The 12,756-nt window shown below is 31.1% G+C and overlaps 1 protein-coding gene across 1 annotated transcript; it reads left to right on the forward strand.

Annotated features, from left to right (window-relative positions):
• Positions 1-8,279: 8,279 nt before the first annotated feature.
• On the forward strand, positions 8,280-9,585 carry LOC7476419 (LOB domain-containing protein 37). The gene is made up of 2 exons (XM_002306461.4): positions 8,280-8,646; positions 8,751-9,585. Exons 1-2 carry the CDS (start codon positions 8,463-8,465, stop codon positions 9,293-9,295), a joined length of 729 nt encoding a protein of 242 aa, XP_002306497.1. The 5' UTR covers positions 8,280-8,462; the 3' UTR covers positions 9,296-9,585.
• The last annotated feature ends 3,171 nt before the right edge of the window (positions 9,586-12,756 follow it).

A 12,756-nucleotide genomic window follows, 5' to 3' on the forward strand; every position in this document is an offset into this window, starting at 1 on the left:
TTAGTGGATGGACCACTATGAGAATTGATTGAGCTTTTGACACATAAACTATTCTTGACTACATGCGTTGTCTCAGGAACATTTACTGAAACAGTATAAAAATCAAGTTTGTTCTTGAGTTAGGTGATAACAAAAGCTAGCCAATGACACTGAGGAATAATACTTCACTCCCGCAAAAACCTACCTTTTGATATATATATAACCAAAACATTATAGGGCTTAGGTTTACTTCTTTTTTTTCTTGCTACAGCGCGAAACTTTTTTTTTGTTTTCGAGAAAAAAAAAAAAGTCTTCATGGTGGGGGATGGTGGGGATGCTTAAGTATTTTTCACTGAGTTATTGGTTATTAAAAACTTATTTGAAGTGTTTTAGATTTTTTTTATTTTTTTTACATAGTAAAAATAAATACCGTAGAATCAACAATTCTTAGAGTTGTTCACCAAAGATTTGTTTTACTTTTCATAAAGTTTTAAACAATAAAAATATTTTTTTACCCCAATGATTAAAAACTTGACGGTGGACAAGGGTTTTTTTTTTTTCCATCATTCATGTAGATTTAAAGTATGTTTTTGGCCTTGAGAAAGACAAAAAATAAAGTCGTATTTGAGGGTATTTTTATACTTTCACACCGGTTTACTTATTACCACGGTCATATGATATGTTTCGATATTTTCATGTTAATTTTTTTATTTTTTAATAAATAAAGTTGTTGACGTGTGCTCAATAAATGAGTGGCGTTTACACCTTTCAGGTTGCGCGTGTGACGCTGTCTAGTTGTCAAACCTGATCTTCCATTGTCTCTTTATATGCATTATCGTGTTCTCTTCCAAATGGTATGACGCGTGACAGTGTATGATGGTCAGATTGTCATCGGAGATTGTTTCTTTTTTTACCTTCTTTTCTCTCTTTTTCAAGGTAAAGTGCACAATTGTCTTTTTTTTTTCAATTTTAGTCCTCATTCTTTTAATTTCTTAATTCATTATTATTCCTTTTATAGAAGATTTGTTTTTTTTTTCAGTTTAGTCCTTCAATTACAATTTCACATATGTTTTGTTTTTCATTTAGGTCCTTATTCTTATTATTTTTAATTTTTTCCTTACCCCTTTTGTTAAAGCTTTTTTGGCTTTCAATTTCATTCTCAATCAAAGTTTTTGTTTTTTTTTTTCTAATTTGACCCTCATTCTTTTTATTTATTTTTCCTTTTGTTAAAGATATTTTTCAATTCAATTTAAACCTCCAATTGAAAATTTTTGTTTGCCCCCTTTGATTAATGTTTTTTATATTTTCACCCTTATTTTTTCAGATCCTTTTAGTGTGATTGATTTTTTTTCCTGGTTTCTATCTTTTGACATTTGATTTGATAGGGATTCAACTTCATGCAATCTTATTAATCTGCTTTTAAAAAAAAAATTAGTTTTGTAATTTTTTTTCAATTTTTTATGGGTTTATCCTAATCTCATGACTTAGATCACGGGTTTTGCATGTCTTTTTAGAATATAAGTTTTTTTTAATTTTTTTGTTTGTGTTTATTTTTTCAAGATATTATTCTATTCCATCTATAATTTCTTTTTAAAATAATACTTCTTATGTGTTTGGCCTAGTGTTATATTTTTTTTTAGGGTATGGGTTTATTCAGTCAGTTTCGTTTGTGTTTATCTTTTAGATCAGGAGTTTTTTACGACGTGAGTTTATCTTTTATTAATTTAAATAAAAAATTTCAATGAACACAGTCGGATGAATATCTCATTTTGTGTGATTGAATATCTTAATCGACATTCATCTCTTATTTTTTTTTTCAATTTCTCTTTTGGTTATTGTTAATGATTTTTTCTTGTTTATTTACATAAATGATTATCAATTTATTTAATTAGATTTTTACATGGACTTTTCAATTTGCATTTTAAATTTTTATGTAAAAAAACACATCAAAATAGCCTTTATACCCGATAATTTTTTGAAAAAAAAAATATAACCTGATAGCTAATGTGTGTGTGTTTATAGTTAAGGGCCTGTTTGAGAGTGTGGTTGTGGTTGCTTTTCAAATTATTTTTCATGCTGAAATGCATCAAAATAATATATTTTTTTAAACAAAAATATTTATTTTTGTGATCAGCGCATCAAAACGATCCAAAAGATACAAAAAAATAAATTTTTAAAAACACGGGTGGGCCCGCGTTTCCAAAAACCCTCTTAATAGATTCATTAAAACCATATGAAAATCGTCTGCACCACCAAAAAAAAAAAAAAAAGTTAAAATAAGCCCCCTAAACTATTGTTCGTCTTAGTTTACATCTTTTTGCATATTTCAATTTATACTCCTTTGTTAAATCACGTTAATAAATATGTTAATAAGTTTTTGAAAATCACTTTTATAAAGAAAAAAAGAAGTTAAAATAATTGATGGATGAAAAATAAATCACCAAACAATATTTAAACCAAATGAAGGAAGAAATAGTTGAAATAAAAATCCTACTCTTTATAGAATCTCATAACCCAGCAATAAAGAAGAAATCATCAAATATGATGCAAGTCATTACATAGCCTTTTAATTTGTTGTAAAAATAGAAAACACTTATATATAAAAAGTTCAAGAATTATCAACTTTAAAAATAAAAATAAAAATAAAATCAGTTTTATTTTTCTATTACTTTTCTTAGGATTCTTAATTATTTCAATTATCCCTTCCTTCAATTGGTTTTTATTAGGTCATGAATCAATTATCAAGGATCATTATAGTTAAGTTGTGCTGCATCTTGATTTGATTCACAATTTGTTTTTAGAGTTATGGTAAAAAAATATTAAAATAATTTTTTTTTATTTTTTAAAATTTATTTTTAATATTTATATATTAAAACGATTTAAAAATATAATTTAAAAAAAATAATAAAAAATAAATTGAAACCAGTACCAAACATATGTATCTCGTTTTAAACTATCCTTCGCACTTTACAATAGGTACTAAAGGATGCCATTGAATCGAAAGAACAGGACGACCCCACCTATCATTTAGTGATGGAAAACAGGCTTGAAGCTAATCCAAGTTCCAGGATGACCCCACAAATCGGAATCTCAGAGATATTGCTTGAATTTCATCATGATTTGAGCCCTTGTTTTTCTTATACAAAACTGCTGCTGCTTGAATTTTAATGTTGTTACGGTGGTATTTTAATTTTATTTTATTTTTAAATGCATTGAAAAATATTTTTTAAATTTTTAAAAATTATTTTTGATATTTTTTTATTAAAATATCTAAAAATACTTAAAAAAATATTAATTTCAAGGAAAAAAATAAATATTTTTTTAATTTTTAAAAGAAAACCTTTAAAAACACAAAAAAAAAATATTCTAATTCTAGATGCAATGGTCCCAACAGCAGTTATTATCAATGCTTATCATATTGATAAATTTTGAATATTATTGTCTAACAACTACTATAGTATTTTTGTCTAGGCCATGCATTACTGGTTGTTTTTTGAAGTGTTTTTTATCTAGAAATATATTAAAATAATATTTTTTAATTTTTAAAAATTTATTTTTGACATCAGCATATTAAAATAATTTAAAAATATAAAAAAATTAAATTTAAAAAAAATAAATAAATTTTTATGAAATGCAGTTTATAACATGTGTCTAATGCTGATATGCTAGTGTAGGACCGTTTTTGTTGCATCCTTTCTTTAGCATAAAAAGTATAGCTGCAAGTACTTATCATTTTCTTCAGAAATGCATATGGTAAATGATATATTCAAGCACTACCTTACAAGTACGATATTCAAGTACTACCTTATTTATTCTTCATAGTCTATTTTTATTATTTTGATGGATAAAATACCTCTAGAATTTTTTATATTTTGATCAAACCCTAACAGATAATCATAAACTAATTATGATATTTATTTTTTCATTTTAAAACAGGAGAAAGATGAATTTTTGTTATCACCTCTTAAACGTCCTACTTGATACAAACTGCATTGCTGATTTTGTCTAAAATTGCTTAGAATTTTTTCTCCTTTTTTTTTTGTTCTTCCTATCATGTTCCTGACTCTAGCGTCAGTGAACAGTACCTACGAATATTTTCAACTCTGGCGTTGGTAAATATTATACAAACCCAAAAATTGTGATATTTCTGACTATAATGCTAGTGAATAAGTTCATAAAGTTTTGAATTTTTCTATGCCATTTTCTTTTTATTTACCTTTTTTTATTATTTACTCTTCTTAGACAAGAATAAATAAATAAAAAACATTGCAAAATTGATTTGCATTTAATAATAATGGTCCACAGATTGAGCATATAGTAAAAAAAACGTAAAGAAAAAAAATAAAACAAAGTGTGAGGGGCCCACAAATAAATCAATGAAGATCTCCAAATATTTTTAAAATTTTCTGATATCGAAAAAGAGTTTGTTTGGCTAAATATCAAAATAGAAGAGGAATCAAACACATGGATAAGGCATAAGGATGTGTTTTGTTAAACACGCCCTTAGCGGACACAATTTGAGTTGCCTAGGCCAGAAGCCCGAACCGGCCCACTCTTTTTTTTAAAACACTGGGCTGGATCTAGCCCAGTCATACGAGCTGGACTAGATCTAGCCAACCCGGCCTAGCCTGGTTATTAGGTCAGACTAGTAACCCGGCAGATGCTTTTCTTTGCACGTGTGCGTTCACGCACGCCTGCTACAGTAAAGGTTGAATTGAATTAGAGGGGGGAAGTTTCTATACCGGGTTCCTCTTTTTTGCTCTCTGTCTTACCTTTTCTTGTTCTTTTTTGCTTCCTGTTTTTCCTTGTCTCTCTATCTCTCTCTCCTCCTCTGCACTTTCTCCCCTGTTTTTTTTCTCCTCCCGTCCCCTAGTGATGGCTGCTTTGTTGGGTATTTATAGGGGACCGTGCGTGGTAGTCTTTTAGCCCGCCTCTTCCTTCTTGGGAGGAGGATAAGGCTTCACTGTGCATTGGTGTTTGACAAGGACTCGGACTCTCGAAGTCCTGCCCATTGCAGGGGTCTAAGTGGTGGTGGTGTCTTCCCCGTCTCTATGACCTGCCAATGGTGGGAACGGTCTGGGAAGGTGGTGATGGCGGTCGTGGAGATCAATCATTGCACGCATGGGTGGTCTGATCTACGTGTTTCCTTTTTTCTCTTTTTTTGCAGGGAGTTTCCTCTGTTTTCAAAGGAAGAAGACGATGGCCAGAAATGAAAAACGACGTCGTTTCTGGACTGGGCGACCGTTTTTCAATATGGTCCTCCAAGGTTCAACAATTCTTAATCGGGCCCCTGGGCAGAATTGCAGCGCCTTTTACAAGATTGTCCTTGGACCTTAATCACTTGTAATTTTGATCTTAATTAGCTCAAAATTTTAATATGTTTTCAATTATTTCCCTGATTTCATTAATTAAACTAATTCTAAACTTAATTAAGTCCTTAAAGTTATCAATTCTTCAATTAAACTCCCAATATCATTAATTAAACTAAATCAAACTTAATTGAAATCTCAGACTTGTTAATTCCTTCAATTACTTCCAAAATTAACTTTCAAAGTCATAAATCCAATATGATTAAACCCTCAAAACTTTCAATTTGTGTTGTCTTGACTCAAAATTCAAATTCTTTTCCTTTAATTTTTTCATTTCATTTTCTTTTATTTATAAAAAAATAAAAATAGAGATAAAAATCAAAAAAATCAAAAAATCAAAATTTGGGTTATGATAATAGTGATTATACTAATGATTGTGATGATGATAGTAGTAGTAGTCATGATGGTGGTTGTGATGGTGACAATAATAATAATAATAATAATAATAATAATAGTGGTGTAGTGGTGGTGATAGTGGTGATAATAGTTGTGGTAATAATAATAATAATAATAATAATAATAATAATAAACAAACAACTAAAAAGAAAGGGATTTTCTTGTAGCTATAGATACAATCCACTATTCAATATAATAGTCAAGTGATGTTTATGGCCTTAAAAAAGAGAGAGGATGTTTTTGTATTTTCATATGACTCATTAGTCATTATAGATTTGGCGGATGATATTTTTATCTATTTAATATTTTTAATAATAGTAAAATAATAAAAATACCCTTGAAAATAAAAAAATCAACACATCAAGAAGAGGTATTTCAATATTTTTATTTTTTAAAAGCAATCAAATTAAACATACATCCTTGAATCTAAGAAATGTAAGTAATTAGCGTTAGGAGTTTTAGCTTTTTTTTTTTTTTTTTGTTAATAGTAGGTTTGATTAAGGGAGATAATATAATACAATATTTTAATAATATTTTTAAATTTAAAAAAACTGCTGACCTGTTCATATTTTTGAAAGAAATACGTCTCTCCATCGTTGCTCCAAAGTTAAACACACTTTTTCAGAAAATAAAGTAAAAGAAGAGAAAAACACCATAAAGTCTAGATAACCATTAAATTTCTCTAATCTATATATAAACTGCACCGCCTAACAAGGGGTGTGTTTCCTCATTTGTCGCCAAGTGTCTTCTCAATGATTGGTCACTAAAAATACTATATTTTTCTCTGCATTATAAAATATCATATTTACCCCACAATAACTAAACTAATATTTTCCATTTCTCCATACCATGTGCATGCCATGACCAGTGACCACTGCCCCACGGTAGCAGTACTCCTTCTATTAATAAAAATAGAAACACCAACTCTTCTTTTTTGTTTTTTTTTTTTAAAAAAAACCAACACCGTCTTTCTCCTCTATTAAAACTTTGCCTGAACATGCGAGTTAATCTAGGAATTTAAATGAACATGCTTGACTCGAGTAGAGTTTTTAATCAACTTAAATAAGATGGTGAACTAGCAAAATTTATTACCAGATTTTTAATAATTTGATCAAATCAAGTTCAAACTAATTAACCAAGTCAACATCTAAAAAAATTAAAACATTATCGTCTTAATTGACCTATTGAATATAAAGAATATTATTACATGTGAAACAAATTTAATGAGCTTACACAAATGATATATTTTCTGTATTCTAAAAAAATCCATAACAATTAGAAATTTTTTTCTCTTGATGGCAAGGATATACATGGATGACATTCATAAATCAAGTTTATATATATCTATACTTTATATATTATTTATCGGGTAAATAATTTAGATATCCATACCCTATACATCAAGTTTTGGTTATCCATATAGGTATTCATTATTTGACTATTATTTAATATTCAATAAAAAATAAAATATTTGATATCAAAAAATCATCTTAACCCAATAGCTTAAATTGTTAGGTGAGATTTCAGAATATGATTTATATTATTCTCTAACACACCCCGCCAAGTGAAAGTTCTTTGAGCTTAAAACTTGCACAAAGCTACACTATCTTATGCTTAAATTTTTTTAATCAAATAAATAGGGATGATGAGATTCAAACTCGTGACCACTTGGTTATCAAGGCTCTGATACCATGTCAAAGAATCAATTCAATTTAAAAGCTTAAGTTGTTAGGTGAGGTCCCGGGATATGATTTATATTATTCTCTAACACACCTCCTCAAGTAAAAGTCATTTGAGCTTGAAACTTGCACATACTCATACTACCTTGTGCTTAATTTTTTTTATTAAATAAATGGGGATGATAAGATTCAAACTCGTGACCGCTTGGTTATCAAGAGTCTGATATCATATCAAATAATCATCTCAACTTAATAGTTTAAGCTGTTAGGTGAGGTTTCAGGATATGATTTATATTATTCTTTAACATTTGAAGTGTGTATAGATATATTAAATGATAAGTGTGTGTGTCTTGAGTTAGGTTTGGTTTGGGTTTTGAGTCGATTTTGATAATATTTATATCTTATCTATTACCTATCAAGTAATATTAATTTTTTTTTATCTATTTAGATTGGATCAGATCATATCAATATTCATCAAGTTTGTATTAAATTATTATCAACAGAGATGTATTACAATTTCATAATCGAAATTGTTTTTTTATTAGATAATTTAGGTTGTGATTAAGTCATTCAACCATAGATAAAACAACTCGAAGCCAAAGAGAAAAAAATGATGATGAAAAGGAACCATCAATATGCCCTTTGATGAGCAGAACCTAAAAGAAAAGGAGAATCCGACGGTGGAGGCACAGGCATCCGCGGAAAAACAGAACCGTTCGCGCGCCAATGTCTTTGGAATCTTACATAACCACGCCCCAACAGCAATCCATTTTACTCCCCCTTCAAACTGACTCAACCCTAGTTAAAAATAAAACCTCTTTAAACCCAGCTTCCATCTTCTCCCCTCTATTAAATTAATAAATCCATTCTCCACCATTATATATACCCCCTTCTCCTACCTCTCGTAACCTTATTTTATCCCTTACCTTCCCTAAATATCTATCCATCTATCTCTACTCTTCTCTCAAACACATTCTTTTATTGCATCCAAAGCAACTAACTGTGTTCATGTTCATGATTAATAACCAATTAGAGCAAGATGAGTTGCAACGGATGTAGAGTTCTTCGAAAGGGATGCAGTGAGAACTGTATTTTACGTCCGTGTTTACAATGGATTGAAAGCCCTGAAGCACAAGGCCATGCTACTGTTTTCGTTGCCAAGTTTTTTGGCCGTGCTGGTCTTATGTCCTTCATTTCTTCTGTCCCTGAAGACCAACGTCCTTGTTAGTAATCTATTCATTTGTTTCTGTTCTTCTTGTTCTTGTTTTTTTTTCAAATTTTATTATAGTTTCTAAAAAAAATTGTTTCTCTCGATTTTGTGTTTCAGCTTTGTTTCAATCTTTGTTATTCGAAGCTTGTGGTAGAACAGTGAATCCAGTAAACGGCGCTGTAGGCCTTTTGTGGACTGGAAATTGGCACGTCTGCCAAGCTGCAGTGGAAACAGTCCTGCGAGGAGGTACTTTACGGCCGATGCCTGACTTACTTACCGGCGGAGGATCTCCATCTTCATCTCCACCATCAGATGAGGCATCGGAGTTTGAAGTAGCCTGTACGGACATATGGAAGCTGCAGGATCCAAATCCAAATCCAATTCATCATTCTAGATTCTCGAATTCGAGATCTAGAGTCTCATCAAAAAGGAAAGGGACGGAGGAGCCGATGGTAGTAAATATGCGGCATGACGATCTTGATCTTCTGTTAACCCCAAGTACTTCTCAAAAAGGGTTTGCCGAAATCTGTCGACCGGGTACTCCTTCCATGAATTCGGAGGAGTCGGTGACTACGAATGCAACTTGCTTCGATAGTGCTGGATTTGGAGATCAGTATGGAAATGGAGGAGGAGAAACAAAGTTATTGAACTTATTTCTTTAGATTTGTAGCAAGAGAGAGGGGAGAAAGGTGGCGAAGCTCTATGTTCTGTTTAATTTTGTGAATCTGAAGTTCAAATTAATGATGGGAGAGGATAATTTGGTGTTATACAAGACTTCTTCTTCCTTGTACTGGGTTAGTTTTTTTTTTTTATATTTACACTGAATTGGATTCCGGAGAGATTTTGTAGAAAAAAATGAAAATGGTAATGAAGTACTGTTTTCTTCTTTCTTTCGTGTCTTCCACTTCATGACTGTATGACAATGAATAAAACCAATCTAGTTTTCTTTTTAGTTCTACTTAATATTTATTGCTTGCTTTTTTCCCTACTCTATTTCTTTCTGTTGAGCTTTGATAAATGAATATTAATTAAAGCCAGCATCTGTAAAGGGTGAGAACGCTTGGACTTAGTGTTTCGTCGACCGAAATCAGTGTTTGTTCCGCCAAGGCAACCAGACCCGGCCTATCGTTGATCGCTCTAGCAGTCCTAGAATCAGTGTTCTTGTTTTCACGGTTTCTGCTCTCTGATCTTCATCTCCCTCTTGCTGGAGAGGTCCGCCATATTCTTTTGGTTGTTTGGGCTCTCACCAGGTGGTGTCATGCTTGTTTCTATAATTACAGCAACAACATCACCGGTGGTATGACCACTGAATTTACAGAGATTTTGGGAAACCAAAAGGAAACCTTAATGGATAAATTAGGGAGTAATTACTGATGTGACGTTAGGGATTTTGACTTGGATGATGAAATCATATATAGTAGTATCCAAGGGTTCATGAGATAGATTATTGTATAGATCAAACATTAACGTATCCATTACGTGGCATTGACAAAGAGGGTAAGCAGCCTCCAGATTTCATTGGAGAAAAGTAAGGAAAAGGGGAAGAGGCAGCCTCCGAGTGAGCGGAGCAAATAATAGCATTGGCTGGTTGAGGGCCTAACAGTGTTTCAGTTTTTTCTCGATAGTCATCCACGACCATTTAACAAGCAGTTGTGGGTCCCTTGGTGTGTTGTAGTCGTGGTAGTGACTGTGTGTAGCCTTTAAGACTTTCTCGGCTTAGCTGTATAATCTTAAAATAGAGGTTTTTTTGGGGGCTCTTGGAGGAGGAAAGAGGCGTAAATTATGAGAGGACGGAGAAGGAATCAAGGAGGGCTTGCTTGGATTATGTTTCGAGAATAGTAACGAGTCTCTGTTTATTTTATTTTATTTTATTCGGGGTCTTCAAGAGTTGCATTTCCTACGTCTCTTTATTGGCCAATGGGGAGCAAGTAGTTCGGCTCATGTCAGCGTCGATTTTGGCTGTCCATCCCTTTACTCTCTCTTTGTCCGAACGTTTTCAGGTCTCTCTTTCTCTTCTATGCTTTTATTTTTTTTTCCACCGCTTCGGGGCCATTATCTCCTCCTATCTTGGGGAGCGGTGGGATCCACGTCATAACATCATTAATTAACAATGATTGAGATAAGGATGATAATTTAGTCTAAGTTTGGTCACACACGCAGTGATGAATACATAACTCTTCAAAATTAAAAAGTAATCAAGATGTAATCTAATAATTAACGAAACCTAGAAGTCTAAAATAAGTACTGGTTTCATAAATTATGTACTATATTTTAGTTATGTTGAAGAAAAGATCAACATTATTCTTATTATATCATTTTAAATAAAAAGTTATCTCTCTTATGTATTTTTCTAAATTTATTCTATGCATGCTATTAATTATCTAAATTTACTTCTAATTTTATTCATGATTTATTTTATTTTCTATAAAAATATGTTGTTGGTTCTTAAGAATACGAGGCTCACTGATAAATTTCATATTAATCATTTACATGGATGATGAAAATTGAGCTTTAACCCATGCTCTTTTGAAGATGTCCAAAATAGACTCTAAAAGCATTGTTGGTGTTCATTGAGCCTATGTGTGGTTACATTGATCCGACTCGGATCCACTCATAATATTTTAGGATAATGAGTTGCAACGCACAAAAATGTATTTACAAAAAAACATGATAATTTTTTATTTTAAAATCTTGTGTTGTCACTTTGAGAGTAATCGCTGGTAGGATAGTAATTTATTCTATGATGAAAAAGTGAATATGCAGGGCATCGCCAAATACACTCTTAAACTTACTGATTCATGTTCATGTTTAATATTAATAAAAAAAATTAAAAACAAACTCGTAATTCATCAAAATAGCAAACAATTACTTTTTATATTTTTTTTATGTTTTTTATTTTTCTTGTTTTATATGAAAATGTTCCAGCCATTTGTTTGTTTTTTTTTTATATATATAAATGAAACAACATTTGTTATGCACATTCATACACCAAACACATTATGCTGAATAGTATAAGCATCCATACACAATCATATCTGCATACAAAATTATCGACGCACACACAAATCAAACACGCAAGAACATCCAAACACAAATCTAATATTCAATAACATGCTAAAATGATTCAAAAATTCATTTAGGAGGGTTGATTTTGACCTTTGAATGATTGAGGCTGATCAGAAGTAGCTAGAACAAATAATGGTAATGTTGATAAAATGAACAATATTGGTATGTGTGGTCCACGAGTTATCACTATCGCACATGGAACCACGTGTTACCATTATTACACGTGGAACCACGCGCCACCACTATTCAATTTTTTTTAAAAAAATTTTCTCTCCTTTTTTCTTTATCTATTTTGTTTTTCACGAAGCAAAACCTTCTGCCTAAAAATCTCTCCTCATTTGTTTCTCTTTCACTTTATTTTTTCTCAATTTTTTGCTCTTCCGTTTAATGGTGGCCAGAGTATTTATTTTGGCACCTCCCCCTCATCTCTAAAAAATATCTTCTCTATTTATACTCTTTCTTTTAGGAATATTTTTATTCTTGATCTTTTATTCTAAGAATATCTTTATTATATTTTTTTTATCATTCAATTTTTACATAGTTATCATTATGCTCACGTAACCTTTTTTTTTTCTGTCTTTGAATTTTTTTTTGGTGTTTTGGAAAATATTTTGGAAATTGAGGTCAAATTTTGGATTGTGACACATGGATGTAATTTTTTTTTTATTACATATGTTTTTATAGTAATTAAATTTGATGATTAAAATTATGAAAACTAGATCTACAACTTGATAGAGAAGAAAAATAGTGTTTCATAGTGGAGAAGAAATTGGCTTTCTATGCTGCGTCTCGCCGCATTTGGGAATTGTGGGCCCCAAATAACCTTCTACCTCGCTTCAATTTTAGGTTCTCCCACTCCCACCTCAGCACGCTTCCACTTCTCATTGAGCACCTATAGATATTTTGTGAACAAATCTTAATAGCTACCATTCATTTTAACATGCTACAGTTACTATAAATTTGGCATACGTTGCAGTCGAATCTGGGTTTTAATACCAATGAAGTTGTCTTTGATATAGATTTTTCATTTCTGACAAAAATAACTGTGTGGTTCTGA

This window comes from Populus trichocarpa, chromosome 5, assembly GCF_000002775.5.
Source record: "Populus trichocarpa isolate Nisqually-1 chromosome 5, P.trichocarpa_v4.1, whole genome shotgun sequence".
NCBI lineage: Eukaryota > Viridiplantae > Streptophyta > Magnoliopsida > Malpighiales > Salicaceae > Populus > Populus trichocarpa.

What these genes read in the sequence shown, in the direction of transcription:
- LOC7476419 (XM_002306461.4), top strand. Translation starts at nt 8,463, where the DNA reads ATGAGTTGCAACGGATGTAGAGTTCTTCGAAAGGGATGCAGTGAGAAC. An exon ending in CCCTGAAGACCAACGTCCTT is followed by an intron (nt 8,647 to 8,750) that starts GTTAGTAATCTA and finishes TTTGTGTTTCAG; the next exon opens with CTTTGTTTCAATCTTTGTTA.